At 37.2% G+C, this 23009-nt stretch overlaps 3 protein-coding genes across 13 annotated transcripts in view; 1 reads left to right on the top strand and 2 right to left on the bottom strand.

Annotated features, from left to right (window-relative positions):
• Positions 1–359: 359 nt before the first annotated feature.
• On the bottom strand, positions 360–11876 carry LOC128166263 (transportin-1-like). 4 transcript variants are annotated; one of them, XM_052831318.1, is made up of 22 exons: positions 11743–11876; positions 11403–11478; positions 10928–11184; positions 10569–10699; positions 10363–10444; positions 10111–10233; positions 9592–9771; positions 9356–9460; positions 9184–9244; positions 8753–9078; positions 8314–8463; positions 8124–8198; positions 7907–7993; positions 7671–7778; positions 7323–7529; positions 7121–7208; positions 6905–7003; positions 3816–3911; positions 3327–3402; positions 3045–3219; positions 2774–2895; positions 360–2539 (listed from the first exon to the last, which is right to left on the bottom strand). In XM_052831318.1, exons 1-21 carry the CDS (start codon positions 11854–11856, stop codon positions 2788–2790), a joined length of 2724 nt encoding a protein of 907 aa, XP_052687278.1. In that variant the 5' UTR covers positions 11857–11876; the 3' UTR covers positions 360–2539; positions 2774–2787. The 4 variants fall into 4 exon arrangements, with proteins under 4 accessions (XP_052687278.1, XP_052687279.1, XP_052687280.1 ...); XM_052831319.1 differs by having other exon boundaries at positions 7347–7529; XM_052831320.1 differs by having other exon boundaries at positions 7323–7505.
• Positions 11877–12156: 280 nt separating this feature from the next.
• On the top strand, positions 12157–18439 carry LOC128167119 (uncharacterized). Of its 2 annotated transcripts, none has more exons than XM_052832658.1 (9): positions 12157–12295; positions 12551–13968; positions 14262–14447; positions 14580–14726; positions 14913–15020; positions 15774–15871; positions 16720–16793; positions 17087–17478; positions 17767–18439. In XM_052832658.1, exons 2-9 carry the CDS (start codon positions 12618–12620, stop codon positions 17874–17876), a joined length of 2466 nt encoding a protein of 821 aa, XP_052688618.1. In that variant the 5' UTR covers positions 12157–12295; positions 12551–12617; the 3' UTR covers positions 17877–18439. The 2 variants fall into 2 exon arrangements, with proteins under 2 accessions (XP_052688618.1, XP_052688619.1); XM_052832659.1 differs by having other exon boundaries at positions 12219–12299.
• A 354-nt stretch (positions 18440–18793) lies between these two features.
• Positions 18794–23009, bottom strand: part of LOC128167121 (ras-related protein Rab-3-like) — a 25678-nt gene continuing 21462 nt past the window's right edge. For 6 of the 7 annotated variants that reach the window (XM_052832664.1, XM_052832668.1, XM_052832666.1 and 3 more), the window contains exons 4-5: positions 22396–22520; positions 18794–20584 (exon numbers count right to left, since the gene is read on the bottom strand). In XM_052832664.1, the coding sequence (XP_052688624.1) occupies positions 20394–20584; positions 22396–22520 (316 nt within the window). In that variant the 3' untranslated portion in view covers positions 18794–20393. The remainder of the gene's footprint in view (positions 20585–22395; positions 22521–23009) is intronic. The other variant, XM_052832665.1, reaches the window with a different exon arrangement.

The raw sequence follows: 23009 nt of genomic DNA, 5'->3' as shown, positions 1-23009 counted from the left end.
CCCTCTTATGATTATATCTTACTTCTTGCCCAACTTCACCAAAATTGCAAAGATGGTATGTCTAAAGATGCTTACACTCGACAGGCTTAAATACTGAATCTAGTACATGTATATCGTTAATATGTACCAGGTACTTCAAAATTGGCTCTTGCACATCAGGTGCTGAAGCTGTTAAATGCATTAACCACCTGCAATTCTTAAGGTCACAGTTTAATCCAAGCACTGGTACTCTTAAATCCTAGTTACATCAGTGTCTAATTTTTATTAATAAAAAAAAATACCAGAAGATCAAGGCCAAATTTCATGGGAATGAAAGTAAACTGACATCATTAAACTTTTAAAAAATTCAACAAGACTGGTTTCCCAATTATTCAGAAGTTTTATTGCATGCAAAGTAAAACAGTTAATGTAACAAGTATGCTTTTAGTTTTCCTCAAACGAATGTGAGAACATGTTAACACGACAATAAAAAAAATAACACAGCAAAACTTAGTAAAATAATAAAAAAAAATCTGATCACAGAGAGAAAAATAAAGAACCAATATGAAGCAACCCCATTTACACAGTGAGCTCCCTTGTTTATTAATTTACATGAGCTCCCTTTACAACATCATCAATCTTGATGTATAAAACCCCTAAAAATATCAACTACTGCTGGAATGTGGTACATGTAACACTCTGCAAAAACTTAAAAATATATCACAGTCCATTCCCTCAAACCCAACTTCAAAATAATTTTGTCACATAATTCAAGGATTTTTTTAATCACATCAAAATATTTAAAGTAACTAAACTTAAAGTAGCATTTTTTAAAAATCACATCTAAATATTCAAAGTAACTTAACTTCAAAGGCAATGTTAAGATACTCCAAAAAAGTTTCTTGTAATAAAACATATTATACTTCATAAATTGAAAACTTTCAGACGATTTTACATACATTTGTCTTGAAGTATAATTTTGATGATAATAAACCCTTACAGTATAATAACCAACACCAATTACACAGTAATTAATTGTTGAAATACATGTAGATCTTACTACATTTCCAAGAAAAAGTTAATCCAGTACTTCATTAAAAAAAAACCCTAAACAGATAAAAACTCTAAATAATAAATTCTAATTAAAAATAGGTGTAAAAAAGATTGCTTCACATTGGCACAATTGACGTAGAGAGCGAGCACTCTGTAGACAATTGTGATCTTATCACTGACTGTTGCATCTACACCACGTTAGTGTATTCCTCTCACCATGCTAGAGTTATTTCCCTTTCAGAATACACCTGTTCGTGTCCTTGAACTGAAGGATGACACTATGACACGACCTTGACCTCGTCAATCACTGACTGTCTGCATCCAGACATAGGAAATAGGCTTTGGCATTCAGATGCACATAAAAAAAATGGGCGCTTGGTCTTGCACTAAAAAACGGATTACAGGAGGTTGCTGTTTGAGACGCAAGGTTTTAATCCATGAGAGCGAAATGAATCAGTCAGATGTTTTAAAACTGTAAATAACGCAGGACTACCAATTTACACATGATCGAACATGACTAGCTAGTGTACTAGTTCAGCTGTGATATTTCTTTCCAAATTCTTTGAAAGCAAATTTTTAAAACACATAAAAATAGGATTATTTGGAAGCATTATGTATAATTTAGATTGAAATTCATGGACTGGATTCATCCTCTCATGGATTGTACAAGAAACATTGAAAAGCTGAAGAAAACGTTTAATCCTAACCAATTCAGTGTCCTCACTATCTCAGTGCTCGACTGATTTTAACACGCAGGGTTTGGAGTTCGACTATTTTTAAACATTTCGGAATTCATTTTATGTTTTTGCCGAATTTCAAACAAGACATGAATGATAACATGAAAAAATTATCTATTTTCACCTGCAATAATAATCATGATTTCAACTCAATCAAACCAAGGACACTGAAAAATAGTAAATGGGGCACACCATGGGAACTGAACAATATAAAATTTGCTAACCTGCTGACAACATTATCACTTTTGCTTACATAATTTGGGAAAGACAAACAGTTTATAGGTAAATCAGACTGGAAGAAACCCAGCAACAACATTTCCTAAGAACTCTTACATTACATCTAATTTGGAAGGGTCATCATGAGCACACAGCAACAGACATTACACACAATACCCCTATGGTGCACCCCACTACTCTAAACTCTTAACAATTTCAAGCACTGAAATGAAGGATTTTGTTGTTTGTTACATGTTGCTATAGGAACACAGATCAATATACTGACAAAGTTTGGGCATGCAATCTACAGATAACGTCTAACAATCCCTGTTTTTGCGCGATGTTGAGATATGAAGATTTTTCTCAATAGCCCTCCCGATTACGCGACCCACCCTCCGCGATTTGGCCTGCTGCACGCCCCCATTAGGAGCGTCGCCTATTGGCAGCGAGACCTATGAGCTGGCCCTCCCCAGACGCGATGCCAACCCCGAGCTGGACCCCGTAGTGCCTTATGGGATATCCCTGACAGCACTTTCCCTTTTTCCCCTTTGGACCTGAAAAATAAGAAGGTATTTTAGCATCCTGCACATAATTTTATGGAATATTCCCATTTATGGGACCTCAAAGAAGGAAAATTAATTAAAAAGTTATTAAATTTAATATTTTTGGTTAACATCAATTGAAGCTGTTTTAAATATATATTATAGCCTTGAACCAAGAAAAGCTGTATTCAAAATCTATCCTTTTGTACGTTTATAATGAAGTATGAACAGGAAGATTAAGGTTACCTGTAAGGATCAGGTCACACATTGTAATGCATGGCGAGACGCTCCCGCAATGGCTGCGGAAACTGGTCAGAAAACTTGGTCCAGTTGTCTTCACCAACTTGATTTTTAAACCCATGTAATATCTGAAAAAATAACAAACCAATGACTTACATTTACATGTAGAATTTGGATCTCATCCTTGATAACATACATTTCAAGATAATAAGAGAATAGAGTTCTTTGATTCAAAGCTAAAAATAATGAATCCCTGAAAGTCCTAGACTGTACGTACCTTAAAGAACATTTCTTTGAGATCGGCCTTTGGCTGAGACCATGATGCAATAGCGTCACAAAAAAAGATAAAGTCTTGAACAACCCCGCCGGGGTTCACATTGATCATGTGACACACACCACGGAAAGCAGAGTCTTTTTCTTCGTTGTCACGTATGTTACGCAGTGATGTACACCTGATAAAATAAAAGTGTCATGATGACGTAGTTTAAGCTACACAAGAAGTGAAGCAAAACACCAAAATAAATGAATACCCCAAAAATAAGCTGACAAAAACAGTTACCATTGCCTAATGAATTGGTGAAGAGTAGGAGCCACTTCCTGGGGACAAACAAGCCCCAACCGACCAATCGTAATGGCTGTTGTAAAACGAAAACAAGAAAAGCAAATCAATAAAAGCTGTGGATCAACAAAACAAAAACAAACCAACCAGAATTCAGACACAAGTTGAAATTTATGATATACATATACATGTACAACATGGCAATTGACAATGTTAAAAATCTAGTGAAAAGAAATTCATATAAAATAGAGACATGATACTAAACTAATAAAACTATAGTTAACAAATTTCAGTGAATACGAGACAAATACTGGGATATAAATGTGAAAAATCCCTTAGCTATATATAGCTAATTTATGCATATATATGTACGTAGTGTAATAGTATATAAAGTTGAAGACCATATATCAGACAAGGCATGTACTATTAACCTACAAACTCCATAGTGATAAGAAGTGAAGCAGTGGTGATGCGAGGTCGAGTGTGTACCTGTATTTTCCAGTAAAGTCTTTGGAGTGTTTGGCCGATTGATGATTTCAATTAGTGGAGCAAGAACCATGCTGATGTAGGGCTGCATATCGCTTCCTGAAAAGTTGTCAAATCAAATATCAACATACAAATAATACAAGTCCTCTCACATAAAATACAGTACTAGACAGAGACGTTTCCTCAGACAGTACGAATACTAGCTACAGTCACTGTACAGTCCTGAGCTATTGTTAACATCATTGTGACGTCTCATCAATACCAATCTATTCAAATAAATGTTCTTTTTTTTAAAAAAACATAAGAATCAAAATTAATATTTGAAGAAAACTACAAATAGTCGACATTGGTTAGGTAAGTGAATGTATACTTTCTTCACATCACAGTGCAAATTTCAAAACATATATAAATATAATTATATACAAGGTCTTTGAGTAAATATTACATTTGCTCTCATCTCCATAAACAACTAACACAGGGTAAATAAACAATGAAAGATATTCCACTTCCCTTGATTTAATGAAATTGCTATATTGCTTACTTTTACTGTGAAATAATGATAAAAATAACTACAAACAGGAGGGAACAAAATCAAAGTAAAGAGACATGTGGGACTAAGTTTCTCTCTATCACATTTATCATATGTACACGGTCTCCAGCCTCTAGTCTCTGGGTGTACAGATCTATTCTCTGGGTGTATAGATCTAGTCTCTGGGTGTACAAATCTAGTCTCTGGGTGTACAAATCTAGTCTCTGGGTGTACAAATCTAGTCTCTGGGTGTACAAATCTAGTCTCTGGGTGTACAAATCTAGTCTCTGGGTGTACAAATCTAGTCTCTGGGTGTACAAATCTAGTCTCTGGGTGTACAAATCTAGTCTCTGGGTGTACAAATCTAGTCTCGGGGTGTACAAATCTAGTCTCTGGGTGTACAAATCTAGTCTCTGGGTGTACAAATCTAGTCTCTGGGTGTATAGATCTAGTCTCTGGGTGTACAAATCTAGTCTCTGGGTGTACAAATCTAGTCTCTGGGTGTACAAATCTAGTCTCTGGGTGTACAAATCTAGTCTCTGGGTGTACAGATCTATTCTCTGGGTGTACAGATCTATTCTCTGGGTGTATAGATCTAGTCTCTGGGTGTACAAATCTAGTCTCTGGGTGTACAAATCTAGTCTCTGGGTGTACAGATCTATTCTCTGGGTGTATAGATCTAGTCTCTGGGTGTACAAATCTAGTCTCTGGGTGTACAGATCTATTCTCTGGGTGTATAGATCTAGTCTCTGGGTGTACAAATCTAGTCTCTGGGTGTATAGATCTAGTCTCTGGGTGTACAAATCTAGTCTCTGGGTGTACAGATCTAGTCTCTGGGTGTACAGATCTATTCTCTGGGTGTATAGATCTAGTCTCTGGGTGTACAAATCTAGTCTCTGGGTGTACAAATCTAGTCTCTGGGTGTACAAATCTAGTCTCTGGGTGTACAAATCTAGTCTCTGGGTGTACAAATCTAGTCTCTGGGTGTACAGATCTAGTCTCTGGGTGTACAAATCTAGTCTCTGGGTGTACAAATCTAGTCTCTGGTTGTACAAATCTAGTCTCTGGGTGTACAAATCTAGTCTCTGGTTGTACAAATCTAGTCCCTGGGTGTACAGATCTAGTCTCTGGGTGTACAAATCTAGTCTCTGGGTGTACAAATCTAGTCTCTGGGTGTACAAATCTAGTCTCTGGGTGTACAAATCTAGTCTCTGGGTGTATAAATCCAGTCTTTGGGTGTACAAATCTAATCTCTGGGTGTACAAATCTGGTTTCTGGGTGTACAAATCTAGTCTCTGGGTGTACAAATCTAGTCTCTGGGTGTACAAATCTAGTCTCTGGGTGTACAAATCTAGTCTCGGGGTGTACAAATCTAGTCTCTGGGTGTATAAATCTAGTCTCTGGGTGTACAAATCTAATCTCTGGGTGTACAAATCTAGTCTCGGGGTGTACAAATCTAGTCTCTGGGTGTACAAATCTAGTCTCGGGGTGTACAAATCTAGTCTCTGGGTGTACAAATCTAGTCTCTGGGTGTACAAATCTAATCTCTGGGTGTACAAATCTGGTTTCTGGGTGTACAAATCTAGTCTCTGGGTGTACAAATCTAGTCTCTGGGTGTACAAATCTAATCTCTGGGTGTACAAATCTGGTTTCTGGGTGTACAAATCTAGTCTCTGGGTGTACAAATCTAGTCTCTGGGTGTACAAATCTAGTCTCTGGGTGTACAAATCTAGTCTCTGGGTGTACAAATCTAGTCTCTGGGTGTACAAATCTAGTCTCTGGGTGTATAAATCTAGTCTCGGGGTGTACAAATCTAATCTCGGGGTGTACAAATCTAGTCTCTGGGTGTATAAATCTAGTCTCTGGGTGTACAAATCTAGTCTCTGGGTGTATAAATCTAGTCTCTGGGTGTACAAATCTAGTCTCTGGGTGTATAAATCTAGTCTCTGGGTGTACAAATCTAGTCTCGGGGTGTACAAATCTAGTCTCTGGGTGTACAGATCTATTCTCTGGGTGTACAGATCTATTCTCTGGGTGTACAAATCTAGTCTCTGGGTGTACAAATCTAGTCTCGGGGCATACAAATTACAGTCAAGATACACATCCATACAAAGTACTTGTTTACAAAATAAAGAACTAAAGACGTCAACTCAGACAGTACGAATACCAGCTACAGTCAGTGTTATTCCTGAGCTATTGTTAACATCATTGCAACGTCTTTGGAGTTAGCTAACTATGAAACCGGTCAATTAAATGAACAAATCAAGAATAAATAATCTCCGACATCAATACATCAAAATACTGTAAAATAAACAAAGTGTGCCATAACCATATTTCAGAATATCGAGTACTCTTAGGGTGTACTGGCTTCGTGCTGTGGTTGAATCCACAAACACCCAATTAGAATTACTGGTATCATGTAAATAAGTAAACACCCCATTAGAATTACTGGTATCATGTAAATAAGTAAACACCCCATTAGAATTACTGGTATCATGTAAATAAGTAAACACCCCATTAGAATTACTGGTATCATGTAAATAAGTAAACCTGTATCACTCACCCATCTTGATGGAGATTTCACCAATAGCCCAGGTAGCATTATTGCACACAGATATGAACTCTGGATTCAAGTTGGATCCAAGAATTGGCATAAAATCAACTAAAAACAAATCAACAATTATAATTTTATTTTTAACAAGTAATCATTTATGGCAAAGAAATGTCACGAGGGCAATGATTTAAGTAGAAGTAATATTGATGACATTGCTTTACTTACCTATACAAGGTTTAACATGCTGGAAACACGCTTTGGTCAGATCTCCAAGCAAAGCAAACGAGCTCTGTCGTACCTCAGGCATGGGATCCTGTAAAACCAACACAGTTCACTTCCTTTCCAACACTTTCATATTCAACACACAGTAAAGCAAATATATCAGACAGAAAGCCATGCTATGTAATCCGTGTAGAAGTAAACCCACCAAGGGACATAAGTGACAGTCTACCTGCATGCACTGGAAGAGGAGCTTCAGGATGTTACTGCTGGCCACCAGGCCCTCGATGTGGTGCTCCAGTCCCTCTGCCAGCCCGCTCAACAGGTCCAGCGCCACGATCATGAAGTCCTTGTCCGGGGGGTCGTACTGGTCAGGCTGATTAATGTTGGCCTGAGGAAAAGAGGTCAGATTTCTCTGTTTAACTTGCACATCCATGATGCACAACCAGTTTTTTCCACAGGTAATATCAATATAAATGAATCGTGTTATACATTTTAATAATCTATCTAATTAAGTGAGACATCTGCTGATGACGACAACATGTACATCGCTTACAAAGTTCTGGTTTAGGGTCTGTTCCACCAGATTAACACATCTCTGGTAAACTGGTTCACAGTACGGCAGAAATCCAGACTGCAAGGCTGTGGCCACACTGGACAGGCACTAAAAGAGGGCAGAGAATTTGCAAACCATTGCACAGAAAATCATTATATAAGTTGGTAAGAGACTCAGTTAACCTCAGCTCAAAGATAAAGTTCTTTTTTAAGTATTAGCAATCACTGAGAACCTACCTCTAACAGTGGAAATAAGTCCTTGTCTTCATCCTTCAGAATATTCCATTTCTGAATTAATGGGGGCATCAGCATGTTCACATACTCCTAAAAGAGATATATGTAAATGTAAGCTTACATTAAATTCTTTTTCCTTTTTTTTCCTACTCAGATATGAAAATTAATCTTTGATATATGCAGAAATACATGTATGAAGAAGGTGGAACAAAATAGTTACTGGTTTGTTGAGGTGATGTCCCACTGAGTCGGCCAGTGTTCCTATTGCATCATACAGGATCAACAGGTTCTTGTGCTGTAAAGAAGTTACAGAAATGTTCAGTATCTCGATATTCTGATAAAATAATTGATTTCTATTACATTTGGTTTACTTCCATGTGTATTATGAAGAAAGACAACAAGTCTGTTACCTGGTACTTGCTGAAGGCGTACACTAACGTCTCCAGAATGAAGCCCAGATAGGGAACCAGTTCAGTGCACGCTTCCTCCTCCAAAGTCGCGAAAGCCGAGCAGGCAGCCTCCTGAACTCGCTTGTTGGCGTCCAGCACTCTCTTCAACAGCTAGAAAGTTAAAAGTTTTCTTTTACAAGTAAAAATTTCTTATTGTTGATCTGTTACTGACTTCTATTATGAGAGGCTTACAGTACAAAACTTGCATTACTAATTGATGCTGACCTGTCATGAAAGTTTAAGGTACAAATCTCTTTTTGTTTTTTGTTAATCTATTACTGACCTCTGTCATAAAAGGTTTAAGGTAAATATCTTGCATTATTAATTGGTACCGACGGTGACCTGTCATGAAAGTTTAAGGTAGAAATCTCTTTTTGTTAATTGTTAATCTGTTACTGACCTCTGTCATAAGGGGTTTGAGGTACATCTCATGTGGCTGGCCAACAACCCAGTGAGCGTAGCGACTGAGGGTCCAGCAGGTGATGGAGCGGACTAGGGCCTTCTTGTCACTCAGACAGCCAATCAGATAAGGCGTCAGTTCTGGCAGGTGGGGGATCATACCGTTCATACAGCCCTCAGCAATGGCCCCCAACACCAAGATTCCCGACTCTTTTACTTCCCAGTTTGCATGGAACAAAGTCTCCTTCAAGATTGGAAGCAGTGTTGGTAGAATCTCCTCACGGAACACATTAGCCAACACATCTAGCGCTGCAGCAGAGCACTTCCCTGTTGATAAATCATAATTATCCCCAAGTTCAATCCAGAAAAATAGGAAAAGCAAATTATAACATAAATACAGATATAATGAGGAACAAAGAAAAAGAAACTTACTGAGGTTCCAGTCAGAGAGATTGTCATCATCATCAAATCCATCATCAGACCCCTCACCATCCTGTCAACATAGATCATTGATTATGCTTTCTTTCCAACAAAATATACTTAATATAGATACATATTGTCATATTTCGCTTCATGTAACTAACTGATTCCCCCCATTACTAACCTCGTCTCCCTCCTGGTGTTTCTGGGTGTGGGAACGAGATTTATGAAACCTGGGCTTAATGTCCGACTCCTTGTCGGGGATCATCTCATCCTCTTCAACATCACCCTGTCAGATAAGAGTATAGTGGTTAAAAGAACTGACAGAGGGAAGAGAAAATCATCATCAAAATTCAAGATACTTTAAAGATTAAAGACCTCTTGCTTTAAGAATTTCTGATGTTACATGTATTTGATTACCTTCAGAAGAATAATGTCGATCTCCGAGTACCTCATACCCTTAACGAGGATTGGGATGAGGCGTTCGATGTGAGGCTGTAGTACCTCCTTACAGATTGGTTGCTCGGCCAGAGAGAGCCAGAACTCGCACGCCTCCAGGGCCACCGAATCATCGTCATCCTGGGTCCTCAGCATCATGTACTGCAACAAGAACACAAGGTGAAGAATACACAAAGCAAACAAGCACCTGTCGGGAATTTTTCAATCTACAGTAAAACACAGTTATAATGAACACACTTATAATGATTTGACGCTAACAGCGAAGTGATTTTCATTCCCCGTGAATTTCTTACATGTTGTAAACTTGACGGATATAACAATTACGCTTATAACGAAGTAAAATCGCCCGTCCCTGGCATTTTGTTATAAGCGTGTTTTACTGTATACACAAACGGATTTTTAACCTGTGCAAATAAAGAACTTTTCTAGAAGAAAAATTTCAGGATAGAATTAAAGAAGGAGGTTTGAAACCGCCACTACCTCAATGATGCTGTTGATGTGGGGAATCAGTCGGTCCATGCGAACCTCCACCAGCATGACTAGGGCTCTACACACATTCTTCCTGACCTCCGTGTCTTCGTCCGTAGCCAGGAAAAACAGGTTCTACAACATAACCACAACGTGTCAAACATCAAATGCCTAGTCAATACCAGAAATGTTTAATCTTAATGGGAATCTTTAGAAATTTATCCTTCATTTGAAATTACAGATGGGAGAGGGGACTGGGTTTACCTCAATAAAGCTGTCAATGTGGACCATCAAAGCCTGGGTCCTGCTGATGATAAACTGGTTCACACAGGCAATGGCATGAGACCTGTTAGAAAACAAAACACTCTCAAATCAAATGCAATCAACTTGTAAAATTCAAGAATATATTAATCCTAATTCGAAAAATCAAATTTCAATCATAATATGATGGTGTTTTAAAGTTTCTATACCTGATTTTGGCACTGTTGTGCTTAAAAAACTGTAGGAACTTTGGGATGAGGACATTGAGGGGCCTGGAGCTGTCATTGTCCAGATCCTCAGCAGTGTCCTCACAGATCTTTTGTAATGCACCAAATGCTCCCTGGAAAAGACACATTAAATTGTAGTGTACAGTAATAGAATGACAAATATTACAGTGCTTCATTCAGCTGTCTTTAATATTCAACACTCTTTTATACAGTAATTTTCTAAATTCAATCTTTTATTTACATTTCATTACAAATTTTTATGATTTAGAACATGCCCTTGCCCAATTTTTGTTAACTAATGCTAAACTTACAATGAGCCACAACATCTATCTTCTACTTACCTCGCACACATTATAATCTTCAGAGTCCAGGCAATTACAAAGAGTAGGCAGGAGCTCAGACCAGTTGCGCAATTCTCCTTTGGCTACTATTGTTGTAATCAGGATCCCAATGGTGGCACGGATTAGCGGGGAGGGGTTCCCTATGCTGGACAGGCATTCCGCCTTTATGAAGCTGGTCACCTCTGGAGGGAACTTCTCAAAGTGTGCTTTCACATTATTCTTCAGAATCAGTCCACTCAATGACCGTGTAGGTTCATCTAAATCAGAAAAATGAATAATTTCCACTATCCAACTTTTTACAAGCTTTTATTTCATTATGAAGCAGTGATAACTTAAATAGAGAGAGACTGTCTTGGATAGATTTTATGGCAACACATCATGATTTTATACTAACTATCATAAGAAATAAAGATAGTCATCCAATGATGTAAATAAATAAAACAAGACAGCAAACAAAAGGTTAAACAATACATACCCTCTGTTGTCAATTTTGTGAGAACAAAAATCAAGTAATTGTTGAAATCTGGATACTTGTTCAATTCCTCTAATTTCTAGGATCAAGATAAGGAAACTAAATATTGATACATCATGATCAACTATATGATGTGACATTTTGTGTCTCCACTAACAGCCTTACAAGCATTACATATACAACAATTAACACTTAATTAACTGACAATTTCAGTATGGATATTTAAAAAAAATGCAAAATCATTCAAGTGAACAACACGTGCCAATCTGTGACGAAAGAAAAGAGTCTCCTTTCATAATCACTTCAGCTTCAAGTAATTGTACATGAAATAAAACAAGGATACTTGTTGCACATTTCGCTGGGTCGCAGTGTCAGGGGACTGAGATTCTTTTAATAATTGCAAGATTTGGCGGAGTCCATTTTCCTCCGGCTGCCACGCCATCTTGCTTTGACCCATTCAGGGGGAGAGAATTAACTAATAACCGAAATTGCTGCTGAAAACTAACTGTAAACGCCGCGACAAAATAAAATATGAAAAAATTAGTAGGCAGATTCTTTGTTTTCTATTTTATTAAACTTTAATTATTATTTTACTTTTTTCTTCGAACATTAAAAAAGAAAAGAAAATCCAATGCTTATGCTAATAGACGTAAAAAGACAATTGCGCATTATTAATTTGCTATCAAATAAATTAACGAAGGATTTAATTAGATAAAATAGTCAATTATTCTTTTGGGAAAACTTTTTGAGAGTTTGATTTAATTATAAGTAAAATTTGGCCTTCCATTGCATTAAAAATAATTATTGTCGTAACTTTGAAACATTCCGATCTTCACCGGATATTGCCGAATCTAAGATGCCATTTGTAAACAAGCCAAAATGGAGGATTTAGTGAAGTAGGTAGGCCCTATATAATATTTTTTTATTGGTTTTAACGTATTGATTGCTTCGGAGAACCGTGTCATTATATCCAAAATATCAGGGACGTGTGTTTTCTATTCCAAGACGTGCTTTACTGTTTACCCCTTCTTATTATCATGGGTTAGTCTTGCATAATAAGAACAGGTGAAATTTTTACAGCGCTCAGTATCTGTTTATTTATTGACCAGAACACTAGTGAACTCGACTACAACAAACTGTTTATCTTGTAGGGTCAAATGTAAAGAGATGTGATTCAAGTCATTAAAAGAAACAACAGCCAGCAGCAAACAACCAAATATGAAGCAAAAGGAGATAAGACCATTATTGGAAGGCAATGAGCTTTACCCTACAGGGATAGCACCAGTGAAAGGATGGGGAAAGATGTACGTCCCCGAAGACAAGGTGCAGATTGATGATGATTTTGAGGAGGAGATTCTGATGACGGAGCGTCGCCGTAAAAGAAGAGTGTCTCTGCTATGGCAGGACTGCTTTCTTCTGATTCTGGACTTTCTACAGTTCTTAGCCATTTATCAGTCCATGGCCCTCAGATGGACATGGCCTAAGGAATGGCTGTCAAATACTTACTTTGTCTTCCTCTTTAATCTTGATGTGTATGAATTTGTAAAGCTGCACTCGGGTGTGTATGCCAGTGTACAGAATTACAACACTCCAAGCTCGTCAGTTCCTGTCCAGTTTTCGGCTATTTCCATTGGCTGGCTTGTGGTCATTCTGATGCTGGCTGCTGTATATCCCATCATATATGGAGTCCTGTGGTACAGAAAGAGTCCCGCACTGATGACCAAAATGGCCTACACTAGACGTGTGTATGTTGTGATCCTACAGGCTCTCACACTCCCTCTGGCTACCTATGTAGGTCACATCTTCCAATGTACAGACACCGACAGAGTGGACGTGATGAATGATCTGAAGTGTTTCTATGGCATCCACTGGCTGTATGTCACCTTTGGCCTGGCCATTTTGCTTTTTCTATTTGTTCTGTTCCCTGTTTACATGGTGTATATCACCAGATCGGAATCAGTAGGGTCCTGTCCAAAGCACCACGAATCGTTCCTTCTTCTGAAAGAAACAGAGTACAAAGTCGGACTCAACAAATCCTGGCTGGTTGCAAACATGTTTGTCTTTTCTTCGTTTCGATTCTGGGGACTGTATCACAGAGCAGTGATGCAATGGTTAAAATTGGCCATCATCATCGCTTTTTGCGCTGGTTTTAACAACATTTCAAGCCAATCCCTGGCTGTGACTCTGCTCTTCTTTGGATATTTCTTGGCTTTTATTTTTGTTCGCCCCTATAGAATCGTGATTTACAATATCATGATGTTGCTTTCGTTCCTCACTCTGGGCTGCCTCGGAATAATCGGGTCCATGGTGACTCGTTACAACGTGTACACCCTCTCCTCGCCCTGGCTCCTCCCCCAGTACTCCAGGTGGGTCCTGACCACCATCGTCACTAGCTGGGCGGTGTTTTGGTTCATGTTTCTGGTGTATTTGGTGGTCCGCAGCATTCTTTATCAGAAGAAGGTCATCGCGACCCCTGTGTGGCCGACCTTCTCCACCTCGGATAATGACCACCTGAGTCTACAGACAAAGAAGTTCCTCAAAACATTCCTCCATGCAAGATTTGTACTAGGTAGGTTTAAGTTACTTTAGAGAAGCCAATGTTATTGAAAATGGTTGTGTGAAATTCTTCATGTGATCAAATCTTATTTGAAAAATTTCTAGTACATGACTGTATGATAAATATTTGTAGTGTAGTAACGAAACAATGTTTTTATGGAAGACGAATGTTGGAAAATTTATGCTAAGTGAGAGCTAGTGATGTTAACATTTATCTTGATGCAGTGTTTATTTTGATATATACAAGATTACATTAAGTACAGGTATCAATCTTCTTGGTAATCAATATAATTCTTTCTATTCAAGAGAGGACCCAAAGAGGACCAGCACTGTTTGCCCCTGTTCATGACTTGTCCAGACAGATCCAGATACTGAATGCCTACTGTCGGGAGGCGGAGTTCCTTGGCGACGCTCTCCACGGAACAATGTGGGATCTCCTGGATGAGATGATCGAGATTCACGCAAAACTCGCTCAAAAATCTCTATTTGCTGGTATGTCCTGTTAATGTATTTGATAAATAATTGAAATGAAGGGAGTAAAGGTCATCCTTTTTACTGTCATGAGCATGAATAGAGGATGCAGAATTTAGAGATTTTAACTGTTGTGAATTTTTGTTACTTCAGAGACAGTAAAAGAATCCATTAGGAAGACAGCCAATGAGTTTCTGTCTGTGATGCCACTGTTCAGTCAGCGCCTCGCTCAGCGGGACTATGACCTCATTCTAGTGTCGCCCATGAAGCGACGCATGCTCCTCAAGATGTACTGCATGGGTGAGTCAAAGAATTCTTATGATCATCAGTAATCATGAGAATTATCTACAGCAATAGTTTAGCTCTCATTTATCATGAATAACACTTCCATTCAGATTTTGAAATAATTTAGAATATAGTCAATCTTAGATTGTTTTAAGCAAATGCACACTGAACTTGATATGCCTTTAACTTTGTCTGTGACAGGTGTGTTCCTGAATGGGCGAGCAGAGAAAGTAAGAAAGAACAAGATGTTTACACAGCCGGCCCTTCATAAGATCTGGCATGAAGAACCCTACAGTCTAAACTTGGAAGGCATGTTGCTAGTCAACTTTCATCATCCAAATGTTCAGTTTCAAATCTTGGCACCTATCTTTTAAAGGGGCATGGTCACGATTTTGGTCAAAAATTATTTTTTCGATTTTAATGTTTACAATGCTTCAGTAAGCCATTTTTAATAGGCAACCAAAATTTGAGTGTCATTTGATGAGTTAAAAGCGAGTTACAGAGCTTGCAATTCTTCGCTTTGTAAACAAAGCGCTTGTTTACATTTTGAATGTTGAAGTGAAAATTCCGGTTTTAGACCTAAGATGAATGTGTTAATAGTTAGGAACTGTTTATTTATGCTTAAAATGAATAATTAGATAGACAAACCAGCTTTAAAAAGATAATTTAATGGTATATTGAACCTATGAAAACAAAAACAGGGCACGAGCCTTGTTTACATGACAAAGAATTGTAAGCCCTGTATCTTGCTTAAAACTCAACGACTTGCACCCAAATTTCATTTGATCATTAGAAATGCATTCCTAAAGCATTGCAAATAATATAAACAGAAAAATAAAATTTGACCAAAATCGTGACCATGCCCCTTTAAGGCTATGAGTTGAGAATTGAAATTTGTGGTGAAAGCTGACCTTGTTTTGTACTGTCCAGAAGTCATTCTGTCTGTCATATTGTGAAGTATTACAATCCTCATTTGTTTTAAACAAAATAGAGAACTCATATAATAGTATATGTAAACATGTATTTGTTCATGTTGTGAGTTCTCTCCCTTTGACATTCCAGAAGAAGATGGTTACTATGAGGACCTGTACCCCGACCCAGTGGAGCTGAAGAGTGACAACTCATCTGTCGACCTCTCCATGGCAAGCTCAGAGTCAGAGGTAATCTGTCTTCTTGAAATCTATTTAAGGTTCCTCGACACCATGAAACTTTTACTTTTTAGGAAGGTATATCACAACATGGCATTTTCAACCCATTATGAAACTGTCACCAAAATTGGATGTCTATTGCTGTAGTGCAGTGGGTTTAGCTTTAGTCTATGAACCTGTAGGTCCCAAGTTCAAATAGAGCAGGGACTTTTTTTTTGAACAGCAAACCATATTTAAAGGTTGATTCCCAAAAATGAACATTTTTTTCCTGTCATTTTCAAGTCGAATGCATGCTTCAGGGTTGTCTCTAAAAATTGAAGTAGAAGGAAGAAATAAAAAAGTAGAAGGGGAGGTCGAGTGGTCTTGCTTATAGCTACATTGTGTTGAAATGCAATAATAAACGGGTAATTAAGGCATTACAGGCTGGGGAATTCCCCGCCTCCCGAGTCTTAGAGACAACCCTGTTGCTTTAATTACATGTTTTTAAGGAGTATGAAAATTTGGACTTGTGTGCAAAACTTCTCCAGAGGGTGTGGAGGACCCTTTAGTGAGATACCAGTGGTCAAGAACCAATTAATTTATTACAGACTGAACATTGGTTATCTTACATATCATGATGGGTGTCCCAGTCATTTTTTTCTGATTCTCACTATCAATGTCTCTGTAGAACCCTTGCATATCTCAGAGTTTACCTTTACCTCTCTGAGTTTGAGAAAATGACATAGTACTGAGCCATAATTAGTCAGTTAATTAGTGTAAGTGTGACAGATGTGCAATAAAGAACTCTGTGAATGAATAATGATATTTTGTTGATATCAACCAAGAACCTCTAGAAAACCTTGATTTGCTTTGTTGTGTAGGAGGAGGAGGAGAACTTGTCTGGAGTCATGGACCAGCTCCAGGCGGAGGAGGAAATGGAGTTTGAACACCTCAGGTAAGAGATATTGTGTATATAACCAAGGTAAGACATACTCAGAACAATTCAAAGGTAAGATATACTGTGAATATAATAAAAAGATACTCAAAACTTCTCAAAGGTAAGAGATACCGGTACTCAAAACACATCGAAGATAAGAGATACTCTAACTTAATTTTTCATACATTGTTAATATTCTATCATTTTAACTGCTTGATGTTGATGTAGTTTCTTTTGTACCGGTACATATTGTTAAACACACTTTCTTCTTCCAATATGGATTTTACATCATTCCCTCTATCTACTGACAGATGCCAGTTTCTCCCGGTCATTACTGAATCTTCTGACCAGACACCCCATGGATCCCCCTCTCCGAGTGGTAGTCGTCCCAGCACAGCCTCCCACAGTGGCATCAACAGACCAGTAAGTGGCACCTCCAGACAAGAGGAGGGGTTAACTGATCTAAACTCCAGACCTACGTCTGGATCACCCCGCCCTGCACCACAGATGTCTGGATCTGGGTCCCGTCCCCAATCTGCCACTATGAGTCCCGGGCTAAGACAGCCACCGAGGTCATCACCAACTGGATCTAGACCATCATCAGGGAGGTCCGCCCACAGCAGTGTGTCAGCAGGGGGTCACAACAGAGAGGGCTCCAGTTATCTAAATGCTGGATTCCAAGAGGACACGCCCCCATCACATGGTAAGTAGTCTTTCATGTTTTGGAAGCTTGTGAGGTTAACTGAGGTATTGGATCCACTGTTAGATTGCTGCAGGAAAAAATGGTTGTAACCTATAGCTAGTCTCACATAGAATAAAAGCAAAAAGTATCTGGAACATGTTTTTGTCAAAAGAATTTGTAGGCATAATAAATTTGTTCACTATTTATGATGTACTGTTGAAATACATGTAGAAAATAATGTTTTACATTATTAGGAGATTTTTATGTTATGAATACAGCAATAAAGTTTAAGCTTGATTTTTTATTCAGGAAAAGGAGACACTGACAAGAACCCAGCAATGAAGAAATATGGGGATGCTAAGATTGTAGCAAAAAAGTTGAAGAAAAAGCGCAGCCGAAAACGAGATTCTGAGGCTTAATGATTGGCTAGTGAAGAACAAGATCAGCTATAGGCTGATGGTCGAGTGTTGTATGAAAGTGGCTGGTCCACTTTTCTATACTCAGCATTTTGCTTACGCATAGTAATGCATTCTTTGTGTATTTTATTACTGGTAATATTAATTTTCCGTCCAACATTCCTTATTTACAAGTACATCGTACATGTTTATTTTTATTTATTATTTTATATTCAATTTTTTTTATAAATTATTTCCAGTTGTAATTTTTCTTTGTAACAACATTCCTTTTTGATAGATTTATTGATTTTTAATACATTCATGTTTCCATTTTTCTTGTTGATTATGAGCCAATATATGTGCAATTTCAAGAACTATGATTTTTGTTTTTTTGTTATCTTAGTGTTACTTTACAAGTCTCTATTTCTATTACACATGAACAAAGACTTTTTAAAAATTTGTCATATTAATAAGATAAATGTATATTACATTGCTAAATAATATCTGTTGATTGCAATGAGAATGATCCTATTTCGTAACAAAAATCAGTATATTTCATTATCAAAAAAATAAATATAGTAACAGTACTTTGTTTCATGTTTTGGCTGTCCGGCATTAGTTTTATTATGTACCGGTTTACACATCCTCTATAAAGGTTGCAACTCCGTTTTATATTCCAAAGACGGCCATAATACATTACTGTGTTCCAAGTCCAAAGTCTAGACAGCCTTACAATATAACAGCTTGTGGTGAATCAATTTTCATTGATATTGATACCAACTGTCCATCTACATAATATTTATTAATTATACAAGTACTGGTACATCAATGTCCTCATGTACCTGAGAAAATGGACAATTAACAAAAAATGTGAACCCCAAAAAAAATTACAAAATTGTACGTGTACCTCTTTCAGAAAGAAGAATAACAAGTCAGTGCAGGACTGTTAACTGTTTATTGGTCAGTTTCTAATGATTAACAAGATCTAGTCGGTCACACAGACAGACATACACAAGAGGCTAGGGAGCTAGAGTGCTGAGATTCTACAGAGCGGAACATCCTCTTACATATGTCACCATGACAACAGGCTTCATTCCAAGTCAACGACAGAAAGAAATGTACAATAGCGAGTTTAACATCAGATCAAGTTTTTAAACTATGTCAGATTTCATCAGTAAATGTAATTAAGGTCAAATTGTATTTATTCCAGAAAAAGCACTAAAAAAAATTAAAGTATGTACATGAGTAAATCATATGATCATGCAGCATTCTCATTTGTTCATCCAATGCAGTGTGAACATCTTATATGATAAAGGGGGAACAGATAATACCATGGGCACACAATGAACTGCATTCACTGCAAGGACATTCACTGATTCTGCGTAGTACAACCAAGCTAGTATCTCCTCAACAAAGAATTTAGAGGGAGAGATTCTTGTCTGTAAATAACGTTTCAAAAGATTGTCAGTAAACTTGACAGTATGGTATGAGGGAGAGAATCAGAGCAGAAAAAAATCACAACCAAGTCCATGTTCACAGTCAAATTGAAGTTAAACTTTGGAATGTATATATAAATGTAAGTATTTACATGTTTAACATTGACATGCATGTATAAAGTAAAAAATAATAATTGTATCAACAAAAATATAAACAACAGTAAGTATAAACAAAATACACACGTAATGTAAATAGACCACAACCAAAGATTTAAATACACAGGTGTAGGAGAATAATGTCCACTTAAATATCACAGGCCAGTCCATGGCTGCCTGGACCAAAACACAGCATGGGATTGGATTTCATTGGTTGGCAATAACCAATCAGGATTTCTTTGAACATGATAATAATTATGTATAAAGCTTTGCTATCAGTGGAGAGGTCACAAATTCCAATTTTGACAATAACGTCAAGGAATGCCAGTTGAAAATAAGAAAATACTGTAGAATATCTATATAATTAATTAAACAATCAAATTTAACCAAAAAAACCCTCTAAAAATGAAGATTATAAGAGGTTTAACATTCAAGATGGAGATTTCTCTAACACACACTTGTTTCATATTCAAAAGAATTCTTGAGGGATAAAATCTAGTAGCATGCGGCGACATACAGAATACAAAACTCATCAAATCAACCATTAACATTGCGTACAGTGTAATCTCTATAAGGGGTGATTGATTAACATGATAAACCCTCTAAACTTCAACCAAACAAAACATTATAACACCAGGTAATATGTCATCGCCAGAATATTGTGCAATAATAACACCAGATGAATAACATACTTTGATTACTGAGTCATGTGCTTCCTAGAAATACACACAGTAAGGAGATTATGACAGACAAGAGACTACCCTAAATTAAACAACGACTCCTTAATACTACAATATATTGCATATCATTCTCATTCCATCCATTGCACTATGCCGTTCATACAAGAGTTCTTATACAGTGAATGAATTTTTTCAGCGTAAATTTTAATGATGGTTGTCACATATTTGGAGCTCGGGACACCGCGACAGAGTTACGTGGCATGCGGCGTTCAGCACTGGCAGCTACCACCTTCTGGGGCAGTATTCTCCGTCAGCCGTGTTCCTTTCGTCTGACTGTTGACCAGTGACGGGTCTTGGTCTAGACTCTCTGACATTTTATCGCAGATGATATCCACTAGGCGCTCAAACACAGCTTTCACATTGATGTTCTCCTTGGCGGAAGTCTCAAAAAACTCTAAACCTACAAAAAAATCAATGGGCAAAATGTTAGCAACCTCGTACTTTAGAGGGTTAAGGAGAGAAAACACATACCGGTTGATAATTAATAGTAACATCTTCTTTGTTATGTTGTTTTACTGTATTGAATTTATTTCATGGGCTTAATGCTTTAACAATTATATAATGTATTTCGATTTGTTTTAACTATTAATACATGTACAAGATTTAAGCATTTCTTTTGATGATATTGATTTTCTACAAGAAGTGTTTATACACTCCCAGTTATAAGAAAACACTATAAAATAGAATTATACATGATCTGAAATGGACTAGAGAGATAATGTTTAGCAATAGAAGAGTCAGCACAGGGGCTGCAAGCCAGGATAGCAGCCTCTATTGATTGCGGGACCCCTTGATGTAAAGCTAATGGTCTAAATGCCTCTCAGAGAACTTAGAAATACAGTAACTCTTCATCAACAAATTAAACCAGACTCCTTGTGTATCATCATGGCTTCTGAGGATCCGTCAAAACTTATCAAGAGTAAAAGTGTTTCCATGGCAGGGATTTTTTGCAGAAGGAAAGAATTTAAAAAGAATAAGATCAGATATTTTATCAAAATTAAGTTTCAATTAGCGTATGTGATGATTTTTTCTGGTCATCAAACTATAATGAACGAGATCAGATGTTTTATCAACATTAAGTTTCAATTAGCATTTGTGACGATAATTTGTGGTCATTGAACTAATATTAACAAAATCATTTACATAACAAGCATAGAAATATTCTATGGTTACTGATAATGATGATCATAATTGTTCCAAATATTGCAGTTAAAATGAAATAGTTTTTCAGAAGATGAGGACTCAAAGGATTTGCTAACTTGATTTCTTGTCTTTTGATTCCCTCAGCTAAGATAATTGCCAAACCTAACAACAATTTCACCACTGAAAGTGAAGCCTGCATTCATCAAAATTAACATATCACACCCTGTTCGCCAAGACCAATCCAGTTTATTCTCCTATACATAAAAAGGCAGTAGCCTTTGCTTTACATAATAACTAGATTCCCTGACGGTTGCTGACATGTCTTTGCATTACTGTGGGGTTTGATGGGCTATTGATTGAAGCTGTGCAGAAGGAAAATCAATAGAACTTATTACAGGAGGGATTGTATCTGCAATTCTGAGTGCCTGGAACAGGGGCTGTATCAGCACTCAAAATCTTAGTTCTGTACGTCTTAACTTGAGAGGGGACTGTCACAGCAGTCACTTTCCAAATTTTGTAAATTTTTATTTATGCATGTGTATACTCATAAATAAAACCACTTTTTTGCAACTTGTACTGGAAACAGTATCTTTCATACATTTATGGGACTGTTAATAAACATTAAGAATTCTTCCTCAATGTAAAATAAATGTACTACATAATTATGAAATTCAAATAAGGGACCATTTCAGCACTCTATATTTTAAAATTTTCATTGTATGTTGATTTAGATGTGGGACTGCACTACTATTTAGAAACATGGCATCATATGCATATTTTTCAGCCTTCAAAATTTTACCTCAGTCTGTAAAATTATACCATAAAGAAAAGTCAATGCCCTAAAATTTTTAGTTCTGAAATAGCTATCAAATTATTTCTTGTTAGACTGTACTTGTCTTGTACAAATTTGAATTAAGATTAAAGTCAGTTAAAACTTTTAGCCCAGACAATGCCTTATTGATGATGCTAAGTTTGAATGATTATGGTAGTGTCTGAACTCAGTGTGACATGGATGGATTTCAAATTGTGGGTCCACCACCTAGCCAGATGACAACACTGATCCTGTACCTATCTGATCAGCTAACTGCTTGCCCCTCTCCGTGGAAACGACCCTCTCATCCTCAAGGTCACACTTATTGCCCACCAGCACTACCTGGGCATTGTCCCAGGAATATGTCTTTATCTGTGTGCACCTGAAAAAGCAAAGCCCAAGTCATGTCACCTCTGCTAACTAGGGTCCATTACAACTGAAAACCTTGACCTTTCACCTTTCAGCCCTTCGTCTAATAAGTTCACAGGCTACAATCAAAGACCTTCCCCAGCTATTTGTACAGTTATTACTTCACGGAAGCTATCAAGACACAGACAATTGATCTCTGAGAAAGAAGTGGGCACTGTTTTGATAATGTATGATATTGATGGATTGAAAGGATGTGCATTTCTCTAGAACAAACAACCGGCTCTTTCTGTCCGTCTTGATATCACGTTCCAGTGAAGTAATAACAATGGCTATATGACTAAATCTAAAAGCAACCATGAAAGAAGTCACAGTTGTTTCTGATTCTCATTTTGACAAGACCTATGGAAAAAGTTAAACTTTATTATATAATACCAAAAATTTATTACATAATCTTAGGACTATTTCCTTAGGTTTTGCCATCTTCAAGAGTTGATTATAAGCA

This window comes from Crassostrea angulata, chromosome 10 (genome assembly GCF_025612915.1).
Source record: "Crassostrea angulata isolate pt1a10 chromosome 10, ASM2561291v2, whole genome shotgun sequence".
Lineage (NCBI taxonomy): Eukaryota > Metazoa > Mollusca > Bivalvia > Ostreida > Ostreidae > Magallana > Magallana angulata.
The sequence above is the reverse complement of the archived record's forward strand: the minus strand, read 5'-3'. Positions and strand labels throughout refer to the sequence as shown.